Genomic DNA, 25913 nt, shown 5'->3' on the forward strand with positions numbered 1-25913 from the left:
GACAATGGCTGGGAAATGCCAGGGAAGTGACGTCACCCCAGAGAGCTGCCATCGTTGGCTGCCTCACCTGCACACTGAAGCCACTGCTGACAGCTCAGCGTGTGACTGGACCAGATCGCCTGCAGAAAACATTTTTATATCGATTTTGCTTTACAGGGTTAGATAGATTAGTCTTAGAATGGGGCTACCAGTAGATTTAGTCTGAACTTCTACTTTAATGCATTTTATGCATTAAGAAAAAAAAAAAACAAACACACACACACACACACACACACCTGTGTGCAGCAGCCTCCCCAGCCCCCCTAATACTTTCCTGAGCCTCAATGCGATCCAACGATGTGCACGAGAGCCTCCCTCAATGGCTGTGACTGACAGTAGTGAGAGGGGGAAGGGCTGAGCTGTGGCTCCGTGTCATTGGACATGCAGAGAATCAGCTCAAGAATGAGCCTGCTTGCTGTGGGGGCAGGAGAGAGGGGCCAGGAGCGTCCGGGGGGGAAACAAGGAAGAGAAAGATCGGGCTGCTCTGTGCAAAACCATTACACAGAGCAGGCAAGTATGACACGTTATTTTAAAAAGACATTTCCTTTAATATTTTAAACTTCCCATTGGAGCGTGTGGAATCGAGAAAAATAGAAAAAACCTCCACAGAGAAGCAAAATGGATCTATGAACTGAAAACATACGCATTTCAGTGTCATAATTATTGAATGAGCTAGATAGATATCACTCACACACACGCTTGTGCTCAAAAGTGTGCTCAAAAGTTTGCATACCTTGTGAAATTTTGGCATCAATATAGAAAATTGACTGATCATGCAAAAAAAGGGATAGCAATTGAAGCCATTTATTATCTCATAGTTTTTTGGATCCTTTTTAAATCATAACAGAAAATCACCCGAAAGGCCCCTGATAGAAAAAGTTTACATACCCTGGAATGTCTGTCCTTGGTACAGACACAGAAGGTGGCACACACACACACAGTTCAAAATGGCAAGTAAAAGGTTAAATTTCCCACATTGGTGGCTTTTTAAATCCCAATTACTGTCCGTGTACAGGCAATCCCAGAGATAACAAACTTACAGTCCCTAGCTTGTTCATAAGTCAAATTTGTTTGCATGTCCGAGCATGTCGAACAGTACATTTTTTTTTTTAAGTGCAACTCCAGGCAAGCGCTTCTGGCTGTGCAATGTGGGGTGTTGCGGTTGCTTATGGGCATGCCATCCTGTATGTGGGTGTGCAGTACATGTAGTACTGCAGTGTGGGATGTATCCCGTTCTGCAAGAGGTCTACATAGCAATTTCTGGTGTTCTGTCGATATGTGCCGGCACATATCGATAGAACACCGGGACCAGCGTGGAGAGCAAGCTTCTGGCAGTAAAGTCACGCTGCCTCCGTTAGTAAGGAGTCGTTGTTCGCAAGTCGGATGTTCGTAACACGGGGACTGTCTGTATAAATAGTCAATGAGTTTGTTAGCCCTCACATGGATACACTAAGAAGGCTAGACACTGAGCCACGAGGAGGTATAAGAGAACAGTCAAGACCTACGTAACAAGGTAATGAAACTTTAAAAAGATAGAAAAAAGGATATAAAAATATATCCAAAGCCTTGAATATGGACAGTACTGTTTAGAAGTGGAAAATTAGGGGCTCTTTTGATGCCGAGCCAAGGTCAGGTAGACCAGGAAAGATTGCAGCAAAAAAACTGGATACAGGATACAAAGAAAAAACCTGCCGCATCACTGAGTCGATGCATGTGTCCTGGGCTGCAGTGGTTAAACTATCTTTTTGATAACAATGGTATTAGCATATAGGGAGGGTTCAAATCTGTGAAAGTGTTTAATCAGGGGTGGGAGAGGGGGCCCCCCTCCCGTTGCGCCCCGTTGGTAATGGCGGAGACAACAGGGTCCTCTCTCCTGCTTGGCTGGCTGTCGAGCGAGGGCAAAATGGCCCCACTCAGCTCCATGGCATTGACTGGTAGAAGCGTTGTCAAACATCACTTCTGCCCAACGCAGATCTAATATTTAGGTCCGGTCATGCTTTTTTTTCTCTATTACAAGGAATGTTTACATTACTTGTAAATAGGAATGAAAAAGTGACCCTTGTTGGCAATCTAGGTAGTCAGACATTTCTTGTAGTTGGCTATCAGGTTTGCACACATCTCAGGAGGGATTTTGTCCCACTCCACTTTGCAGATCCTCTCCAATTCATGAAGGTTTCATGGCTGACGTTTGGCAACTCGAACCTTCAGATACCACCGGTAAAGATATATGGAGTACATATAGAGCTTTTGCACAGTATTAGGATTAAGAATATAAGTGCACAACAAAAATTGAAACTGATGCTCGTCTAAGACTGCCACCACTATGTGAATAAACAAATGCCCTGGACAGGGGTGTCTGTACCTCAGTAGTGATCGCACACAAAATTCCCAGGCGTGTCCACCAATGGTTGCTAGATGGAAAAATCGGTATACGGTTTGTCTGTGCATACATATATAGCAGGTGAATACTCCTATGTCACCTGCAAACAATTCTTTTACCCTTTCTTTCTTTATACACTCCCTCAATTTTGTATCCTTCCATAGATAGAGTATATCCCTTTCTGATATTATTATTCTGACGTTACTTGCCTTTATATGCGCCCCCCAGTGCGACCCATGGACCATCCATGACCTGTACCGTATACCGATTTTCCATCTAGCAACCATTGGTGGACACGTCTGGGAATTTTGTGTGCGATCACTACTGAGGTACAGACACGTGTCCAGGGCATTTGTTTATTCACATAGTGGTGGCAGTCTTAGACGAGCATCAGTTTCAATTTTTGTTGTGCGCTTATATTCTTAATCTACCTGTTTTCTATATTAAATATGTTGATTCTTATAGCTACAGTAAATTGCAGTTATGTCCGCAGAATTATTGTGATTTTTCTATATTATGTAAAAATTTTAAAAAACACCATACTTACTTGTTTTTCATTTATAGATAATATAGTATGCACTCTTGTCCCTGAAGAAGCCCGACGGGCGAAACATGTTGGACCCCCTGCATACATTACTCTGTCACCCCACAAATTTGGTGAAATATATTATCTTATGTGATCATGTTTTTTATTCTATAGATTTATGTACATGTCCAATATTAATTAAATTATGATTTTTTATTTAAACAAATCTTGTCCATCATGTTTGATCCCTGCGGTATCTCAGCAAACTCTTTGCAATTATTATACACATTCCTTATCGCATTCGCATAGTCCCATGCCACATCCCAGAACTGGGAATTTATACTCATTCTTCAGATACCACCACATATTTTCTATGAGATTAAGGTCTGGAAACAGGCTAGGCCATTCCAGGGCCTTAATGTGCTTCTTCTTGAATCACTCCTTTGTTGCCTTAGCTGTGTGTTTTGGGTCATTGTCATGCTGGAAGGGAAGGAGGTTCATGCAGTGAAGTAGTCTTGTCGCCTTAGCAGAAAAACACCCCCAAAGCATAATGTTTCCACCTCCATGTTTGACGGTGGGGATGGTGTTTTTGGGATCATAGGCAGCATTCCTCCTTTTCCAAACACAGGAGTTGAGTTGATGCCAAAGAGCTTGATCTTGGTCTCATCTGACCACAACACTTTCACCCAGTTCTCCTCCGAATCATTTAGATGTTCATTCGCAAACTTCAGATGGGCCTGTACACACGTTTTCTTGAGCAGGGGGACCTATGCCAGTCCTTCATGGCATAGTGCGTTACCAATTGTTTTCTTGGCGACTATGATCCCAGCTGCCTTGAGATCATTGAGAAGATTCTCCCATGTAACTCTGGGCTGATTATTCACCATTCTCATGATCATTGAAACCCCACGTGGTGAGATCTTGCATAGAGCCCCAGACCGAGGGAGACAGTTATTTTCATCCATTTGCGGAAAAAAAAAAAAAAAAATAATAATCGCACCAACAATTGTCACCCTCTCACCAAGCTGCTTGGTCATAGTCTTGTAGCCCATTCCAGCCTTGTGTAGGTCTACAATCTTGTCCCTGACATCTTTGGACAGCTCTTTGGTCTTGGCCATGGTGGAGAGATTGGAATCGGATTGATTGCTTCTGTGAACAGGTGTCTTTTATACAAGTAAAATTCAAAAGAGTGCAGCGCTAATTGTGAAATTAAATAAATACATGTTAAGCAAATAGGTAATGAACCCTGAATCAAAATATCAAACAGTGATCTATACAAAACAAATATTAATAATAATGAACACTCAAAAAAAGGAAAAAAAAAAAAAGGGTAAAGAAAAAATTAGAGTGGTGAATGAAAAACTAAGGCAGAGTCCCATTCATAATAGTATGGAAATGGTCCGTGTGAAGGGTAAACTTCCAGAGTATATCCAGGTGATTCCAAAGAAAAAAAAGAACACCAATCTTCCCAAAAGAACCAAAACGTGTCTTCAAACACCCATAAGTGTGGTTGGCTGCTTACCAGAAAGGGCGACTGTTTTGAACCAGTTTTTCCAAGCTCAGGGATATAGGTCTCCCCAAAACCAATCAGGACCGCAGCTAGTGAATCCAGGGGTAACTCAGAAAATAGAAGCAGAATCTCTCATAGCGCAATATGTTGATGCAATGAATTTAATGAAAAAAATAATGCACTTACAAAAGCGATGAGTAATCCAGCATAACAAATCATAAAAACCGCTGCGTCTCCATCTGCTTCCTCTCACTTCCTGCATGTCTGCAACACCTCCGTCTTGATGGACAGAAACGCGATGATGTCACCGGCACCCTACACACGTTTCGTCTCCAAAGGACTTCTATGGGGGATTGACCGAGTACAGGCACCATCGCGAGTAGTGTTTATACACGCCCCCTGACTCCATCTTGAGTAATGGCAGTCTAAGAGGTATAATGGACAGAAAAAAAAACGGCTCCACCATCTTAAGTGTTAGCCGCTAATGAGACAGAGGGTGGCAGAAGAGAATAGAGCAGAGCCATCTTGTGGCGCATAAGAATAAGACAATCAGTAAAACAAATACATAGAGGACAAGAGCAAGCAAATGGAGTAATGGAGACGCCAGTGGTTACATGTAAACATATTTACAAGTAATTGTGATAAATTTTATATAAAATTAATTATAGATAAAAAAATAAAAACAATAATGCTGAATAAGTCACTATATATATATATATATATATATATATATATATATATATATATATATATATATATATATATATATATATATATATATATATATATATATATATATATATATATATATATATATATATATATATATATATGTGATTATATAAAGATACTTTTTTTTTATTAAAATTTATATGGTATAAAAAATTAAAACAATTATGAATTATTAATAAAACAGTTGATGTCCCAATCTACATTGAGGCCAAAGGGTACAAAAGATTTCATATTAAAAATCCACCTAGTCTCAAGTCTGGAAATTGATCTAACCATATTAGTCACTCGCCAAATGTGGGCGGATGGTGTCTAGGGCTAAAAAGATTGTTCCTTTCAATTGTCTTCCATGATGTTTGTCATAGTGTCTAGAACACGGACATTGGATCATATATACCACATATTTGGTAGAACATGTCATAAATGATTCAATGTCATAAGACTGGTTAGTAACAGTAGATTGGAAATTTAGACATTTCCGCCCCCTGAAAGTATTAATCTGACAAATACTACATTTGCGACAAGGATAGAGACCCTTCAAGGACTGAAAAAAGGTAATTCTCTTGGGTGGATCTATAACATTGGGTGCGATACTTTGTCTCAAAAGTGGAGCACCTCTGTATATCAAGACCGGATTGTCTGGAATAATAGGACCGAGAACTTTGTCATTCTTCAGTACATCCCAATGTTTCTTCAAAATTTTCTTTATAGAGAAATGCTGACTGGAGTATCGGGTAATCATTGACCATCCAAATTTCTCAGATGAACCCCTATTCTGACTCCAGTGAGCATAACTTCTGTCCATAACTGCAACTTGGGTAATAGTTTCATCAATTTCACATTCTTGATACCCTTTGTTTAAAAACCTCCGTTTAAAAGGACATTAGCCTGTTGATAAAATAAAAAAATCTGAAATTTCAGAACAATTCCGCCCAATGCGCTGAAATTGTCCCTTGGGGACAGCAGCCAGCCAGGATCTATGGTGGCAGCTGGTTAAAGGAATATAAGCGTTATGGTCCGTTTCCTTAAAAAAGGTACTGGTGATCAAGCATCCTTCTTTGACCATAATATTTAGGTCCAGGAAGTGGATATGTGAATTACTAAATCTCATATTGCAGGGAAATACCTCTATTGTTTTGATTGAGTTTAAGAAAGAAGGCCTCTAAAGATGTTAAATCTCCCTCCCATATGAGAATCATGTCGTCGATATAACATTTCCACAGACGTAATTCATTAGAGGGATGGGCATCTATAGCTTCACGTTCACAATATGCCATGAATACGTTTGCTAAACTTGGAGCAAACTTATCCCCCATTGCTACACCGCAAGTTTGTAAAAATAATTCTCCAAACCAAAAATAGTTATGAGTGGTTTCAAAACGTAGAAAATCTATTAAAAAAATCTTTCTGTAAAGCATAAAGAGATATCTTGATGGAGGAAAAATTCTACCACTTCAAAACCATGTTGATGGGAAATAACAGTAGTCACATAACTGTTGCCAGAATGTGACCCTCCCCCCACTGGAAGTCATTCAACAGGTTTATAACCTCCGTGGTATCACGCAGATATGCAGGAGTAGATACCACAAGAGGTTGTAAAAAAGCATCCACGCATTTGCCAATTCTTGCTGTTACAGAATCAATGCCGCTTATAATGGGGCAGCCGGGCCGGTTGGTCAAATTTTTATGGAGCTTGGGCAAATAATAAATCACCGGTACTCGTGGGATGATGGGTATTAAATGGGCTTTTTCTTTCTTATTTAGAATCCCTTGTTTAAAATCATAGTCTATGAGAATGGAGAGTTTTCCAAATTTGACTGTGGAGTTATGAGAAAGGGGGGGTATAGGTAGAATGGTCTGATAATTGTCTATTCATCTCCTTTACATATTGGGATTTGTCAAGAATGACAATGCCGCTCCCCTTGTCGGCTGGTCGTATGACGATGTCATTGCGTCGACAAATCTTTTTGTACGATTGTCACTCTAGATATGTCAGGGTTTAAAGCGGGAGTTCACCCGAAAAACAATTTTTAATATTAGATTGAGGCTCATTTTGTCAAGGGGAATCGGGTGTTTTTTTAAAATCGAAGCAGTACTTACCGCTTTAGAGATCGATCTTCTCCGCCGCTTCCGGGTATGGTCTTTGGGACTGGGCGTTGCTATTTGATTGACAGGCTTCCGACGGTCGCATACATCGCGTCACGAGTAGCCGAAAGAAGCCGAACGTCGGTGCGGCTCTATATGGCGCCTGCGCACCGACGTTCGGCTACTTTGGGAAAATCGTGACGCGATGTATGCGACCGTCGGAAGCCTGTCAATCAAATAGGAACGCCCAGTCCCGCAGCCCATACCCGGAAGCGGTGGAGAAGATCGCTCTCTAAAACGGTAAGTACTGCTTCGATTTAAAAAAAAAAAAAAAAACACCCGATTCCCCTTGACAAAATGAGCCTCAATCTAATGTTAAAAAATTACGTTTTTGGGTGAACCTCCACTTTAACCGTACGTGGCAGAGAAATGGTTCCAACGAAAGGGCAAAGACACCCCATTTGCTCGAACTCTGGCGGTCAGCGACACATAGGTCGCCGAGATCCAAGACATTTTGCCTCCTAGCCCTATATGTCTAAGCGTAGCGAGCATAAAAGCCCAGCCAACCCGAATGAACGCCTTCTCCGCGTCGGTGCTCAGGAAAATACTAGGTGTCTTGGTTCGGGTGGCGGAGTAGAGCAGGTTCAGGACTTTAGTGGTGTCCCTTGCCTCTCTCGTTGGGACGAAGCCCACCTGGTCCAGGTGAATAAGATGGGGGGAGGTGGGATTGTAGTCTGGTGGCAATAATTTTGGTAAACAATTTCAGGTCTGTATTAAGGAGGGATGTGGAACGATAGCTTCCGCAGCACGACGGGTCCTTGCCCACTTTAGGGATAACGGAAATCTGTGCTTGCAACGTAGAGGCATGCAGCGTGCCACCCTCAGTAAGGTCATTAAGCATCCCCACCAGGTGATCGCCCAGGGATGGAAGTAGTATTTTGTAGTATTGTAGCGCAAGGCCTTCCGGACCAGGGGCTTTTCCTAATTTGGTATTGCTCACCACAAGCTGTAGCTCGGCTAACGTGATGGGGTCCTCTAAGAGGGCGCGTGTCTCGGAAGGCAGAGTGGGCATGCGAGAGAAGGTTATGTAGTCCGTCATATGACTCGAGGGTGGGGGCGTCGTGGATAGATTATAAAGTGACTCGTAAAAGGACTTGAATTCCTGCGATATATGCTGGGGCATGGTAATTTTCTGGCCAGTCGAGGAGAGCACGTGTGGAATGTAGGATGCCAGCCTCTGGTCTCGCAGGGATTGTGCTAAGAGCCTACCACACTTGTTGCCTGAGTCACGGATCAGATCATTTTCGGATCAGCAAAAAACAAAAGATTTATGAAAAAAAGTCGGATTCAAGTCTGGGCTCTAGCTGGGCCAATGGCTCTATATGGTAATGTCCACCATTGCCCCCCACTCGTCATCACCATCACTGTTCCAGTCCAACATTGCCCCCAGACTAGTAAACACTGTAATAATAGCCAGTTTAACACTGCCCCCACTAGTAATCACTGTAATATAATAGCCAGTCCAACATCTAGCTCACGGTACTTGCACTGTAATGTCCACCATTGTCCCCCACTCGTCATCATCACCATCACTGTTCCAGTCCAACATTGCCCCCACACTAGTAAACAGTAACACTGTAATAGCCATTTTAACATTGCCCCACTAGTATAATCATACAGTAATAGAAATTCCAACATTCAACTGAACTCACTGTACTCGGTTCGGTTGCAGTACGCGCTCTTGCAGAATAGAAGATACACGAGCAGAGGGAGGGGTGATGACGTCAGCGCGCACCGCTGCCGGGTGTACCAAGATGGCCGGCCGCTCCTTTCCTAAGGCCGCAGCGGCGGTGCGCTCCGCGGATCGCATTCTGTGCCAATCCGAACAGGTCGACCCATTCGGATCACGGATCAGTCACGATCCGTTGCACCCCTAGTGACCTGCGTACGTATCGTGTCAAGTTCCGCCTTCAATGGACCCGTCTGGGATTGTTTGTGACTAAGCTCCAGGGCCTGAAGATTGTCAAGTAGAGAGGTCAATTGGGCCGTCCTTAGCCGTTTAAGTCTCGCACTGTGCTTTATGAGGGTCCCACGAATCACCGCTTTATGAGCTTCCCAAATCAGGCCCGCCCCGCTGTCTGTGGTAGTATTAGTACGGAAATAATTGGAGATTTCTCTAGTCACGTCAGCCACTATCTCGGGGTCTTGGAGGAGACTCTCATTGACCCTCCACGGCTTCCTTTGGCCTCTGTAGAATTTGGTCAGGGCATACCGCATCAAGGTCGGTGCATGGTCTGACCATGTGATGGAACCCAAAAAGACTCCTTTGACCGCCTGCAGTTGGTTATGAGGGACGAACATATAGTCGATGCGTGAGTACGCATTGTGAGGGCGGGAGAAGAAAGTGTAATCTCGCTCCCCTGGGTGAAAAAACGAAGTTACTTACTGGTAACGTTCTTTCCCGTAGTCTTTCAGGACAGCCACCTGAGAGACCTTGGCTCCTCCCCTCTGTTGGAAACACCGCGCCAGCCCATAAATTTCCTCCTCCCCTGCTGGTCCTCAGTTCTTTTAGAGCACCTCCAGTTGCTGGGGAGACACAAGAAAACATGATACACATCGTTAACCATATCACAATTCCTGTAAGGAAATCTTATACATACCTTTGGGTGGGTTACCCGGCTGTCCTGAAAGACTACGGGAAAGAACGTTACCAGTAAGTAACTTCGTTTTTCCCCTAATCGTCTTTCAGGACAGCCACCTGAGAGGATAACCGAGCACTTACCCTAGGGCGGGACCACAGCTTGTAAGACCTTACGTCCAAAGGTCTGATCCTTAGCTGACCAAAGATCCACCCTATAGTGTCTTACGAAGGTGGCAAAACTGGACCATGTCGCCGCTTTACAGATCTGCTCCGGCGTTGCTCCAGCTCTCTCTGCCTGTGAGGCTGCCATAGACCTTGTGGAGTGCGCTTTGATACCCTCTGGGATCGTATGCCTCCTAAACTAAGCTTTTTCAATGGCTTCTTTTAACCATCTAGCTATAGTGCGCCTGGTAGCTCTATGTCCTTGTCTAGCTCCAGAATGCAAAATAAATAAAGAGTCCGTTTTCCTTAAAGTTTTAGTCACTTCTAAATAATGCAAGACGCATCTCCTGACGTCTAAGTTATGGAATTTCACTTCCTGTTCTCTGGAAGGGTTCGGACAAAATGAAGGTAATATAATTTCTTGTTCTCTATGGAACCTTGAGATTACTTTAGGCAGGAATCCCGGATCCAATCTAAAAATTATACGATCTGCGAAGATCTGAAAAAAGGGGGGTCTGATCGATAGGGCCTCTAACTCACAGACCCGTCTTGCAGTGGTGATTGCCACCAAAAAGACTGCTTTTAGTGTCAGCGTCTTTAGATTGCAATCTTCCAAAGGCTCAAAAGGTTTGGCTGTCAAAGCTTGTAGTACCAAGGACAGGTCCCATTTCGGGAAGACCGAGGTTTGAATAGGTCTCTGTCGGCTCAAGGATCTGAAGAATCTGACTATCCATGGGTCAGATGCTAGCCTTTCCTCTAGGAACACTGACAGTGCGGATACTTGACCTTTTAGCGTACTAAGGCTTAGTCCTTTTTCTACTCCCTTTTGTAAAAACTCTAGGATGGCCACTGAACTCTGTGTATTAAAGGAGTTTTCTGTGCACCATTTGCCAAAGCACTTCCATACCTTTTCATAAATTTTGCGTGTCTCTAACTTTCTACTTTTCAGTAGAGTCGCAATTAAGTGGTTTGAGAAACCCTTTGCTTTCAGCAGTTGCTCCTCAGAAACCACGCGGCCAAGTTCCACTTTTCCACTTGGGGGCAGTATACTGGGCCTTGGGAGAGTAGATCCTCCTGGACTGGCAACAACCAGGGGGGTTCTATAGCTAGCTCTTTCAGTAAAGAGAACCATGGTCTCCTGGGCCAGTGAGGTGCTATGAGAATCAGGTTGGTGTTCTCTGCACGCAGTTTCCGTAACACTTGTGGAATTAATACGGGTGGAGGAAAGGCATAACATGTCCTGAAAGTCCACCTTTGTGCTAAAGCATCCACTCCTATTGCTCCGTCCTCTCTGTTTAGTGAGAAGAAGGTCTTGACCTTTTTGTTCTTCTTGGATGCGAATAAATCCACTTGAGGTGTTCCCCATTTTAGTGTGATCTGCCTGAACACTTCCTGATTTAGTTCCCAGTCGCTTTCCTTCAGCCGAGTTCTGCTGAGGAAATCCGCTACTGTGTTTAAATCCCCTTTTAGGTGGATTGCTGATAGCGAGAGAATATTCCTTTCTCCCCATGTCAGGATTTCTTTCGCTAATACCCACAGGGTTCCGCTCCTTGTTCCACCCTGCTTGTTTACATAGGCAATAACTGAAGCATTGTCGGATCTTATTTGAACATGATGTCCCTTCAGTTGTCCCTGGAAGAATTGAAGTGCAAGCCCCACTGCCTTCAACTCTTTCCAATTGGAGGATCTCCTCCTCTCTTCCCCTTTCCAAATTCCTTGGGTAACTTGGGAGCCTAGATGTGCTCCCCATCCTATCCCACTTGCGTCCGTGGTAAGGATTTGGGAAATGGGAAGTGTCCACAGCCGACCTATGGTCAAGTTTTCCACCGTCCTCCACCACCAAAGGGTTCTTTTTACCTGTGTCGGTATTCGAACCTGAGTGTCTAAGGACTCCTGCCTGTGGTCCCAAACCTCTAGAAGGAACATTTGCAGTGGTCGGAAATGTAAGGCTGCCCATTGAACAGCTGGGATTGCCGATGTTAGCAGCCCCAGTGTTGACATGATCTGTCTGATGGTACATGGTGAATTCACCTGAATTGCCTTTGTTTCTTTTTGGATCTTTTCTATCTTCTCTTTGGGTAGAAAAATCCTTTGCTGTACAGAGTCTATCACGTACCCCAAGTATGTTATCTGTTGTGTGGGCTTTAGATTTGATTTTTCCACATTTATTAACCACCCTAGATCCTTCAAAAAGATCTGTGTGGTCTCGAGGTTCTTTTGCAACCTCTCTGGGGTTTCTGCGAACAGCAGCAGATCGTCCAGATATGCTATGATGGAAATGCCTTGGACTCGCAAGGGTGCCAGGGCTTCCGCCAGAATCTTGGTGAAGATTCTGGGTGAGGAAGAGAGGCCGAAGGGTAAAGCCTGGAATTGTAAATGTAAGGTTCTGTTTCCCGTCTCTATCGCCAATCTCAGGAACTGTTGGTGGTCCCTGTGTATTGGAACGTGTAAGTAGGCGTCCTTTAGATCTAAGGAGACCAGGAAACAGTTTGGAGGTAGTAGGGCTTTCACTGAGTAAATTGAGTCCATTCTGAACCTCTTGTAGGTTATGGATAGGTTGAGGGGTTTTAGGTTTAAGATTGGTCTGACCTTCCCCGTGGGTTTTAGTACTCCAAAAATGTGGGAGTAGAACCCAAGTCCCCTTTCTTTTTTGGGGACCTCCACTACTACCTCTTGTTTCTTGAGATCCTACAGGGCTCTCATTAACCCTTCGGCCTTTCTTCTGTCCTTCGGAAGTTTTGTTAAATAAAACTTTTTTGGGGGTGTTCTGGAGAATTCTAGATGATAACCTTCCTTTATGATCCTCAATATGAAATCGATTGGAAGTCACCTTTTCCCACTGAGGGAGGAAGTCCCCCAGTCTTCCTCCCACTGTGAGCAATCTGTCATTTCTTATCATAGGCTTGTTCAGGAGCACGAAAAATAGCTCCTGCTTTGCCTTTCCCTCTCTGGGCCCAGGGTCTTTTCTGATTGTCTACCTTGGGTGTAAAGCGGGGGCCCTTAGGTACCCAATTAAATTTGTTCTGTCTCTTTTTGGTCTGCTGTGGCTGACTCCAGGGTGCTTTGCGTTTCAGCGGAAACGCTTTTTTCTTGTCCGCTGTACGGTCCAGCACTTTTTCTAATCCCGGCCCAAAGAGCAGGTCCCCTGTGAATGGGATGCCGCATAATTTGGTTTTAGACGCGCAGTCCCCCTGCCACGTCTTTAACCATAAGGCCCTCCTGGTTGAGTTAGCTAATGCAGACGATCTAGCTGCCATCCGTACCAGTTCAGCTGAAGCGTCTGCAATATAAGCTATGCCTCTCAACAATGTGGGAAATGAGGCTAGGATTTGGTCTTTTGCCGTCTCCTCCTCAATGTGCTCCTGAATCTGGTTCAGCCAAAATTCCATGTTCCTGGCTACCACGGTGACTGCCATTGCTGGTTTTAAACTACCCAGCGTGGAGTCCCAGGACTTTTTTAGTAATGAATCCATTTTCTTATCCATTGGTTCGGATAGAATGCCCATGTCCTCAAAAGCTAGGTCTGTGTGCCTTGAAACTTGAGAAAAGGCAGCATCCAGCTTTGGCGTTTTATTCCAAATTGAGGATGGGTCATCCGAAAATGGAAATCGTCTTTTCAAAGCTTTGGAAAAGAATGGTTTCCTTTCTGGTTCCTGCCATTCTTTTTTAATTGCTTCGATCAAGACATCATGGACTGGGAAATTTTTACTTTCCTGGTCGCCTAAACCCTCATACATTTGGTCATGCAATGATAATGGTTTTTTCTCTGTTTGAATACCCAGAGTGGCATAAATAGCTTCCAATAAGTGGTCTACATCCTCCAAGGAGAGCTTGTAGCGGGAGGGCTTCCTGGAATCACCTTCCCGAGCCTCCTCCTCTGATTCCTGTGAACCGGACACTGCGCTGTCAGGTTCCTCTTCTAGCTCCTCACTAGGAACTCTTGAAGGGCCTGCACTAGTGGAAGGTCTTACTCCCGGGACTAATGTTGTTGCCTGTACAGGAGGAGCTGACTGAAGCTGCGGGATCTGGAAGTTTTCAAAAAATGTTTTGAATGACCCAAAGGTATTAGAAAGTTCTTTCACTGATGATGCCAAATCACTTTGTTCCGCAGTGTGCTCCTGTACTAACTTATCAATACAGTCGCTACAAATAGCCTTTTTCCATGACTCCCTAAGTGTGACTTTACAGGATGGACATCTTTTCTTTGTACTGTGGGTATTCTTGTCTTTCTCAGTTTTCTGAAAGACACAAGCGAAAATATATACCCCATGATTAGTACCGTAGCCTTCCCCCTGCTCACGGCAGGTGCGCAGTGTCTTCATATGGGCTTACCACGCTAGGGGCCCTATGAATCACCCTCTGACACTGAGGGGTTAACCCACCTCCCCCTCCCTATTACCCTGGGGGGTGTAGAGGGATGGTAGGCTATTTTTTAGGAGAGGGGAAATCCACCCTAGGTTCCCCTTACCTTGCTGTGGCTGGAGCTGGTCTCTGCTGGAGCAACATCTTTCTCCTCTGCTTCCGACATGTCTGTGTCACCAGCGCCGCGTGTGCTGTCTCTACAGCGTCTATGCAGCTCCCTCCAGCCATTGCCTGGCTCCGTTTTTGAGTTTCGCGCCCGGAACCGGAAGCCGCGAACCCGGAAGTACCCGCCCCCGTGCCTGAATGACGTCACCCGCCATCGGCTCCGAGCGGTCCTAGTACACAGCGTGGCTTGCGCGTCTGGAATCCCCATTCCTCCGGCAGCCACACACGCTGGTCTAGGACGCTGGCTGTACCTCCTCACACCGCACTCGGTGCATACAAAAACCGGAGCCCCCCCGACTTACACCTGCGCTCAGGGATGTGAGGGTGGCTGTATTTCAGGTTAGTACCTGTCTCTTTTTGTCCAGAGAGCCCCTGCTCCCTTTCAGGACCGTCTTGCCTGAGCCTCCATTGGCTCTCCTGGCTTGTTCCTATGGTGTCTCCCCTCTGGAGGAAACACAAATAACTGAGGACCAGCAGGGGAGGAGGAAATTTATGGGCTGGCGCGGTGTTTCCAACAGAGGGGAGGAGCCAAGGTCTCTCAGGTGGCTGTCCTGAAAGACGATTAGGGGAAAAGACGCCAGGTGTCAATAAGCTGTAATGTGTGCAGAGCTAAGTGGATGGCCCCATGGAGGAATCCTTTTCAGGAAGAAGGGGGGTATTAAAGTCTCCCCCTACAATAAGCTGACCCTCAGAGAATTTCCGGAGGGCGGCTAAATGTTTTTTGATGAAAGTGTCTTGTTGGCTGTTTGGAGCAAATAGGCTGGCTATGGTAGCCTTTGTGCCTCCCATCAGGCCCTGGAGGAAAAGGAATCTGCCCAGCGGATCCGTCCGGACCGCCGTCAGGGTCCACGGTAGTTCTGAAATCAGAATCGAAACTCCTCTGGATTTAGCCTCCGAGTACGCGGAATGGTACGCCGTCGGGTAGATTCTATTTTTGAGGATTGGGAAGGTATTTTCTCTGAAATGTGTCTCCTGCAGGAGAACTATATCAGCCTGCAGGCGTCTCATGTCGTTGAGCAGCATCCGCTGCTTCTCGGGGACATTAAGTCCCTTTACGTTCAGGGTGACCACATGAATCACTATTTTTCACTGCCATATTCTTCCCTCTAATTAGAACCCCCAAACATTATATATATTTTTTATCCTAACACCCTAGAGAATAAAATGGCGATCGTTGCAATACTTTCTGTCACGCCGTATTTGCGCAGCGGTCTTACAAGCGCACTTTTTTGGGAAAAAATTACCCTTTTTTTAACTAAAAAATAAGACCACAGTAAAGTTATCCCCATTTTTTTTAATATTATGAAAGATAATGTTACGCCGAGTAAATTCATACCCAACATGTCACGCTTCAAAATTACGTCCGCTCGTGGAATGCCGACAAACTTTTACCCTTTAAAATCTTCATAGGCGACGTTTAAAAAAATCTACAGGTTGCATGTTTTGAGTTACAGAGGAGGGCTCTACCAATCACGGCGATACCTCACATGTGTGGTTTGAACACCGTTGACATTTGCGGGTGCTGCTCACGTATGTGTTCGCTTCTGCGCGCAAGCTCATCGGGACGGGGTACGTTTTCTGGCTCCTAACTTTTTTAGCTGGCTCCTAGATTCCAAGCAAATTTGTCAACCCCTGCATTAAGGTAAAAAAACATCTGACAGCACTGACCCCCCAGCCCCCGTTTTACTTCCCTCACCATTCGAAAGTCCCGGGCGCGTGCTTGTCATCTTGTTCGGTTCACAGCCTGGTCGTTGATTGGCTAGGCTGGGCGGGTTGATAGCAGCGCAGCCATTGGCTGGCGCTGCTGTCAATCACAGCGGATGACGCGGCGCACCGGGGGGCGGGGGCGGGGCCGAGTGATACAGTGGGCGGCTATGGCCGCCGCTGTATCACCGGAGCGCCCCCGCAAAAGCTTTCCACCATGCAAGCTCGCTCGCATGAAGGTAGAAAGCTTTTGAGAGGAGGAGACGAGACAGCCCCTGAGGGACCCCAGAAGACAGATTCGGGGCCACCCTGAGCTGCACAGTGGAGGCAAGTATAACAGGTTTGTTATTTTAAAAAAAATTGTGTCTTTAGTGTTCCTTTAAGCTGGAACTCATGTGAGGATACTGCTGTGTGGAAATTGTATTTTCATACAATATATATATATATATATATATATATATATATATATATATATATATATATATATATATATATATATATATATATATATATATATATATATATAAAATTTAAATTAAACGTTTACCATGCGAGTCCTGACCATCATAAAGAAATAATGCAATTATGTGCAAAACCACTATACAAGCCCTATAATAACCTCTTGCTGCTACATTCAAATGCACATTACAAGCCACACACAAGTTTGGTATAAAGAACTCAGGTGATACGCAATAGTAACGTTATTTACGAAAGAGGTCATGCTTTTCCTGATAAGTACATTCCTCAACTGATACCACAAATGCATGACTATACTTTTATGTTTACAAAAGATGACTGCAATATGTCGATAGGTTAAAACAAGTTAAAATGTTTATATTGCTTAAAAAAAAAAAAATAATATTCTAAAGTTTGTCACAAGGACAACATTTGAGCTTATATGTTATGTAGCAGATAGGAAACGACAAACCACTGGCTTTAGCTAGTACACAGATCCATGATGTGACATAAGCAAGAGTAAACTTCTGGAAGTCTGCTGCAATAAATGCCCAGTACACACGATCCGATTATCGGATGAATGATCGTCCATTTTTTTTTGTATGCTAATCTCAAGTAGAATCTGACAAGTTTACTAAAGTCACAAAGATTCTCGTACGGCAGAAAAAAAAAAAAAAAAAAAATCGGAAGTGATGTCATGTGTTGTAATGCATTTGTATTGCATTTTCAGACAGCTGTACTGATTAAACAAAAATCGTACGATCTGGCATCTGAAAAAATCTGAAAAAAATTCCGTGCATGTGTGATAGAATAAAATCGGATGAACTGTCCTGATCGACTCTCGGAAGCTCTGTACTAATGATCCGATTATCGTACGATAGTTTCAAAAGCGGCATTTTTCGTATGATTTTCGGATCGTGTGTACGGGGCTTTAGGACCTTGTACACACAAAGGCTGGATGTAGATGCCACTCATTAAAATGTTGAACTTATCCTTGCATCTAAAAAAAAGGAGCTAAATAAAAAAAAGCCAAAAATAAATAAAAATAAATAAATAATTGGGAAAATTTGACAATATCACAAATCTCAGGAGATAATAGGCTAAATTGCTAAAGAAAAAAAAGGAAGTTGTATAAAAACTTTTACAGCAGTTTCTCTATATTTTTAAAACCAGAGAGTAAAATATAGCCAGCAAAAAAATAAATAAACCCCCAGACAACTCAGAGGTTGATTTACTAAAACTGGAGTGCAAAATCCAGTTCAGCTCTGCATAGAAACCTATCAGCTTCTAACTTCAGCTTGTTCAGTTAAGCTTTGACAAGCTACAGGTGGGGCGTAGAGTTGTCCAAGAATGGCTGTACGGCTCTGTACTCGTGTAAATGCCAATGCTTCACCATTTACCCACACATGGGCAAACAGCGCATTTTGCCAAACGCAGAAGTGGCCCCAACTGCAACTCCCCAGCCACAGGAAAATTATGCATTTTTTACTCTAGGCATATGTTATGCCAGTGTAGCCGCATGTGCAAGTGCCCCAAGTTTACTTTATGCAGTCAAGTAGCCCCATTACTTTTAAAAACTGTGCAGCTTTAAAAATTCAGAGTTTAAGTCAAGTGGCATTCCTGGAGACCCATCACATCTTACCCACATCTGTGGCATCCTGCCTGCGATCTGGTATGCCCTGCACATTGGGTAGATGGATTCAGCACTGCTGCACTAGGACTGTAAAGCCAATGTGCAAGACTTGAAAGAAGGAGAGCACTTATTTCAGTGATGGATGGCAGGGCACCCAACATATGAGGAGTCCCTGTTTACAAGCAAACTCTCCCCCATTAGTTGTTTCCTATCCCATCTGTGGGTAGGCTGCGATGGGCTTAAAGACATGGCACCTAAACTGCAAATTTTAAAGCTACACAACCTTTTTAAAAGCACCGGGCCCCTTGACTGCATGGTGCACATATGTCAAACCAGTTTTGCAGCCGGAAATCCATCTCACCACCTTCGGCTCCCACTCTTTGCTCCCACTCCCCACTGTCACTTGTAGCCTTCTGTGTTTACAAGAGACAGCTTTGCTCTCAGCAGCTCCCGGAATGAACAGATGCCTACACACTCACAGCGGGCACAAATCTCCACAATCTGCAAGAGAGAGCGAGCGAGAACGATCTCCCTGCAAGATGAGGCCGAGCCACCTACACTGGGAGGTACTAGAGCCGGGCAAGTTAGAAAAGCGAGATGCGAGGAAACTTTGCACTCTGTGCCTAGCGCACCCCCAGAACCCTGCACTCTGAGGGCAACCATACTGCTGATGCGGCCAACGATCTAATGGTATGCGACACCCCTGGCATAGTGCATTTTAAAACAAAATTAAACTCTGCCTTTAAATTCCAATCTAAATAAAATAAATTCATGGGCCCCTATTTTACTGAACAGACCTAAAGATATTTGGGATCAATTTGAACAATTGATCTCTGTCCCTAAATGTTTCGCTGAACATGTCGCATGACTACTGCAAACAACTCGCGAAAACATCATAACATAATGAATAGTCAGTGTGACATGTTTCTTACTAGACTCGGGATATCGAGGTGTAATAGAAGAGTGTAAACAAGTCATGAAGACTTCATACATTCATAAAACATAACAGCCACCGCGCTTCTACTTGTCAACACATGAAATTACATACACATGAATCAATGCAGAATGATACAAATTCATACACAAAGAAAAAAAAAAGTATACAAAAGCAACAATGTAGCTAGCAATCATACTTGTTTTATGTCAGCCTATGCTCAGCCTTCACACACGACATACTCATAAACCATTTTACAGTCATATCTATAAAAATAAAATTAAGTAAAGCAATAACACAATCATTATAATGATGTTCAGCTGGGTGCAAGTCAGACAAGTAACATTTTCTATGTAATCATACTAGTCCCCTGTTACCATTTTGATGCAACAACTGATTGATATTTCTGATGAAGCACACTCATGTGACATCTCTGAATCATGTGAACCGCTATGAAAACCAACACCAAAGTAGATTAATGAAAACCAAGAAAAAAAAAAAAAAAAAAAAAGGAGAAGTGTTACCAAAGGCAACAAGGTTTCATTTTTAGAATCAAGCCGATTACTTTAGACAACAGCTCTACTTTTGTTCCAGCTTCCATGAGTCAATCCTAGCAGTGGAGGGAAACTACTGACCACGTAGGAACCACAGGACCCATACGTGATCCTCCCATGGGCATACAAATTAAATGTCCTGACACAGGACAGAAAAACACAGGCAGCCCAAAAAACAGACCACAAAAAGGACTCTACTCATCTTCAAATGGAAGAGACAGAGAGCAGACTTCCCTTGGGAGGAAGAGATTTGTTCTCTTGGGCTTCCAATGCATATGGACATGTCCAGCATCTTCACATTGTGTTTATCATTTTTCCTTTAGGAATAGAGTGGTAAGGGGTTAGACCTCCTGTCAGGTTTTCATTCTTTGCATGTCCCCCTAAGAATATTCATGTCGATCCATGTATAGGCAGGGTAGTTTTAAAGAAGTAATCTACCTTACGATTTCTGTACAAGCAGCCCTGTCGGATTTTTGCCATAGCCAACAGCACTGATCAGTGTATTCTGATGGCGAGACAACTTGCTGGTTGGTATGGAGTGCTTTAGGTTACAGTTATAAAGCCATTAAAGGAATTCTCCGGCGCTTGAGTAGGAAGCCTGGAGGTGCATAGTACAGGAAACTTCTTTCTACACCAGCTTGCTGCCCTCCTTGGGACAATGGGTCTCCTTAAAAGGAACACTAAAGAGATTTTTTTAAATAACAAACATGTTCTACCTACCTCCACTGTGCAGCTCGTTTTGCACAGAGTGACCCCGAACCTGGTATTCTGGGGTCCCTCAGGAGCTGTCTCGGGCCACCCCCCGCAAGAACTTTCCACCTTCATGCGAGCTCTCTCACATGGTGGAAAGTTATTGCGGGCGCGCTCCCATAATACAGCCGGCGGCTATACCCGCTCACTGTATCACTCGGTGCCGCCCCCAGCATGCCGCGTCATTGGATATGATTGACAGCAGCGCGAGCCAATGGCTGGGCTGCCATCAATATCCAATGACGAGCCGACTCAAGCTGGGGGAAACAGTCACGGGAACAAGCCCACGGAGTTTCGGGGCTTAGGTAAGTAAAACCGGGGGGCCCGTCATTGCCAGGTTTTTTTTTACCTTAATGCATAGGATCTTTTAAATATCCTTATTTCTTCAGAGAAATCCTCACTTCCTGTTCTTCTGTCTGTAACTCCACACAGTAATGCAACACTTTTTACCTGGTGTGAAGTGCCGTGCTCGCCCCCGCCCCTGGAATACAGGAGAGTCAGGACGCCCACTAACACACAGCTCCTTTCTCTATCTGCAACGTAGAGAGGGTCCTGACTCACCTGTAGTCCAAGGGAGGGGGCGATCACGACACTCCACACCAGGGAGAAAGCCTTGCATTACTGTGTGTAGTTACAGACAGGAGAACAGGAAGTGAGGATTTCGAAGAAGAAATAAGGACATTTAAAAGCAAAATCGAAGAATGAGGTAAGTGAAGGGGGAATGCACTAAGGAAAAGGAAGCTATTTAGGGAAAAAAATTGTTACCTTTACAACCCCTTTAAGGTGAAAAGAAAAAAAAAAAAAAAAAAATACACACGAACCTTTACAACCCCTTTAAGACTGAAAAATTCTAGGGAATTCTAAAACATTGATGTACAACACTTTCAGACCCGTGAGGATCCCTCGTCAGGCAATGACTTTATAACTGAAAAACATTAGCCATATAAAGGCGCACCGACCTAGCGCATTACCAAAATACATTTTATTTCAAATAAAAGCAACAATGGTTGTACTCACTCACAAATGTGTTATAAAGGCATATCACAACACAGGCGGATGCGAACAGTCACCGGCAGGACAGATTTAGATGGCCAATACTGCCGGGGAAAGACCAGATGATGTTGGCAATGGCTTACGCGTTTCGAGGAAGAACCCTCTTCCTCAGAGCCAAAGTAACAAAACATTACTTCCGGCAGTATCGGCCCTCTACATCTGACCTGAAGGTGATTGTTTGCATCAGCCTGTGTTGCGATAAGCCGGGGATATGCAATTAGCGGACCTCCAGCTGTTGCAGAACTACAAATCCCATGAGGCATAGCAAGGCTCTGACAGCCACAAGCATGACACCCAGAGGCAGAGGCATGATGGGATTTGTAGTTTTGCAACATCTGGAGGTCCGCTAATTGCATATCCCTGCGATAAGCCTTTAGGCCCGATTCACACCCATGCATTTTTCAGTGCTTTTTTTTGCAGATTTGCACTACAATCCATTTAACATGGTTTCCTATGGAACATGTTCTGTAGTGCAAATCTGCAAAAAGCACTAAAAATGCAAAAGGTGTGAATGAGGCCTTATAACACGTTTGTATGTGGAGTACAACCATAGTTGCTTTTATTTAAAATAAAATGTATTTTGGTAATGCGCTAGGTCGGTACGCCCTTCTATGGCTATTATTTTTCAGTTATAAAGTCATTACCGGACGGGGGATCCTCACGGGTCTGAAAGTGTTGTGCATTAAGGTTTTAGAGTTTCCAAAAATAAATCTACAAGGTGCTGCAGATTAGACTCGATTTTTGTTTTAAATTATATATATATATATATATATATATATATATATATATATATATATATATATATATATATTTTTTTTTATTATTAGTAGTAGTAATAATAATAATAATAATAATAATAGATGATGACAACATTACTACTATTAGAAATATATTCATAATAAAAATATACGCTCTTATTATTAATAATAATCTCTTACTAATAATAATAATAAATAATAAAAATATACGCTCTTATTATTAATAATAATAATAATCTCTTACTAATAATAATAAAAGTTTTCACAAGACTTACGTTAGAAAATAAAGGCTGACAGTAGAATTCCAATACAATCGGGTGAGTAGGCATTACATCTCTGTAGCAATATTTCCAGCATAGAATTGTTGGCGGTGAATTTCTCAATAGGACATGAAGGGTGTCCCCATACACACAATGTACAGCGCGGGTCATCTCTATGTACAGGACGAATGTTTGGAAGGCGGTTGTGAATGTTTTGGAGATTGGTGACAGATCTGCCGGTGTGTGGTCACCTCTATACATCCAGTGAGCACACATACATGCACAGTCCCAGCAGAGGATCATTCTAGGAGCACATAGCTGAGGTGTACATTGATTGCACAGAATAGAAGAAGAACAATCTCCTACATGATAAGGACAATGTATAGGACATTCATACCTGGAGCCCCCCCAGCCCTGACACTGCATTGGTCCAGTCCCTCCCCCAATGTCCCTGGCTATGAAGGGACCCCCCCTCAGTCCCTGCCACTCACACTAGTACACAAGTTCATGAGCCCAGGACTGTGTGAAGGAGGACTAGTACTACTGGAGCCCTTTATACGGAGAGAAGAGATGATGCTGGGCTATAGACAGCACAAGACATACTCACATATCTTTACTCTCAGGCTCTGCAGGACCCGCACAGGGGCCGCAGGCGGATCCCCGGCCTCTCCTCTCCCTCCTGCCTGCTGCTTCCCTGCCATCTCTGGCGGCAGCAGCAGACGCTCTGCCCGTGCTCTTCCGCCAGCCGAACTACTTGAGAACAAGCGTATTTAGACAGGAGAAGTAACCCGCCGCGGAAGGATACGCAGGGCAGGCGAGCCTCTGAGAGACACGGCCATACGTCTCTGCAGGGGGCGGGGCCTGTGAGAGCGGAGTTTAGTGGCCGTCACTGGGACGGTGTGGTGGACACAGCATAGGGATATATGGGGGCAATGAGGGGACGGTGCGCTCTGTGCTACACACAACTCTTCTCTGTGACGTCAGTCTGTGTAATATGTAGCACACTTTATTGTGGAAGTGACCATTGCAACTACTGATAGACAAGAATAACCTCACGTTTTTAGATATGTGTATACACACTGTGAGGTTGCTTTACTAAAACTGGAGAGTGCAATACCTGGTGCAGTTGTGCATGGCAGCCAATCAGCTTCTAACTTCAGCTTGTTCAATTAAAGCGGAGGTCCACACAAAAATGTAACCTCTGCTTTTCGGAACCCTCCCTCTCCGGTGTCACATTTGGCACCTTTCAGGGGGCAGGGGGTGCAGATACCTGTATAATACAGGTATTTGCACCCACTTCCGGGCATAGACCTCCTAGGTTACGCCACTTTCTTCCCCCCCTAGCTGTCTTCTGGGAAACACACAGGTCCCAGAAGACAGCGGGGACACGTGACGCGACACGCGCATGTGCAGTAGGGAACCGGGAAGTGAAGCCGCAACGCTTCACTTCCTGATTCCCTCACCGAGGATGGCGGCGGGGGAAGCCGAGAGCCGAGCGATTGATCGGCTTCAGCTGCCGACATCGTGGGCACCCTGGGCAGGTAAGTGGCCATTTATTAAAAGTCAGCAGCTTCGGTATTTGTAGCTGCTGGCTTTTAATATTTTTTTTTAGGCGGACCTCCGTGTTAAGCTTTGACAAAAAACCTGGAAGCTGATTGGCTGCCATGCACATCTGCACCAGTTTTAGTAAATCAACCTCTGTATGTATGTATGTATATATATATATATATATATATATATATATATATACACACACACAGTATAACAATATGACTAATGAGAAGTAACATGAATAACATTGATTATCTCCTGACAATGACACCCAAAAGTGAATATTAGGCAGCAAGTGAACATGTTATCCCTGAAGTTGGTGTTGAAAGCAGAAAAAATGGGCAACAGTGAGGATCTGGGCAGTGGTGGCCCGTCCATAAGGGGAGCAGGGGCACCAACCCCATAATCTCTATGCGCCCAGCCCCTAATCTCCATGCAGGGGCACCGGATGCATAGAGTTCTACAGGTTTTTTTTTTTCCGCAAAGCACGTGATTAGAGCTGGAGGCTCTGAGTGGCCTCAAAAAGGGTGGGTTTGGGGCGCAGAGCACTGAGCCCACCCACTTGTGGCAATAGCGAATCAAAATTCGGTATTGTCTTTCTGATACTCCTCCCAGCCAATCAGGACAGGGAACGGGTCCTGAGGCCGAATTGGCAAGGAGGAGAAGCCGCCTGGTACCTAGATGGGGTAAGTGCAAGAGCTGGTGGTCTTGTGAGAAGGGCTGGCAGCCCCCCCCCCCCAAAAAAAATGGAGCCCCAGACGCCACTGGATTTGGGTGACTTTGACAAGGGACAAATTGTGATGGCTGGGGTGGGAGCATCTCCAAAACGGCAGCTCTTGTGAGATGTTCTGCAGTGACCAAAAGTGGTCAGACGAAGGAAAACTAGTGGCGTGGTTATGGGCAGCCAAGGCTCATTGATGCACCTGGGAACAAGGACTGGCCCATGTAGTCCAATTCAATAGATAATAATAATGTAGTTGAAACTGCTGAAACACAGGAGTGGCCAGTCCATAAGGGGCGTTACCCCCCTAGTTTGCATGTGGTTTGCATTTCTAGGTTTCTATGAGTTTTTTTTTTCAGCCACATGATTAAAGCCTGAGGCTCTATTTGGCTTGAAAAACGTTGGACTTGGGGCTCCCCAAACCCTCCCACTTTTGACACTAGCGAATCAATATTCACTATTGTCTTCCGGCTTCTCCTCTCGGCAAATCAGGACAGGTGGTGGATTGATTTGGCCAGGAGGAGAAGCTGAGGAAGCCATGGTGCCAAGACCGTGTTGTTTGCTGCCCCCCCCCCCCAATTTATTTTTGGCACCAGCCGCTACTGCTGAAACAGTTAAAGTTGTTGTAAAGCCACTGTGTGATATTGCTACAATACACTGTGTTACATTAAATGATGTCCCCAGTGTATGTGTTTTAAAAAAAAAAAATATTGCTGTATACCTTATTTCATTGCGCCACTCACATGACCACCCGTCACTCTCCTCTCTCAATCTGAGAACTACAGCAGGGGGGGCATGCTTTAAAGGAACTGGATCCATTTTTTTTTTTAAGGGATACAACCATTTTAATGCTGGTTCTCATAGAGAGGTGTCAGAACACGCAATGCATCATAGTTTGAGGGGTTCTGTTAAAACCAAACCATGGTCAGGTAGACCAACT

The 25913-nt window shown here is 44.3% G+C and overlaps 1 protein-coding gene across 1 annotated transcript in view; it reads right to left on the minus strand.

The window, feature by feature from the left end:
* The window catches only part of RASA2 (RAS p21 protein activator 2), a 158062-nt gene extending 134587 nt beyond the window's left edge, over nt 1–23475 (minus strand). Inside the window, exon 1 of the mRNA XM_040348803.1 lies at nt 23309–23475. Coding sequence (XP_040204737.1) covers nt 23309–23402 — 94 coding nt within the window. The 5' untranslated portion in view covers nt 23403–23475. The remainder of the gene's footprint in view (nt 1–23308) is intronic.
* Between the last annotated feature and the right edge of the window lie 2438 nt (nt 23476–25913).

The sequence above is a fragment of the Rana temporaria genome, chromosome 4 (genome assembly GCF_905171775.1).
Source record: "Rana temporaria chromosome 4, aRanTem1.1, whole genome shotgun sequence".
NCBI lineage: Eukaryota > Metazoa > Chordata > Amphibia > Anura > Ranidae > Rana > Rana temporaria.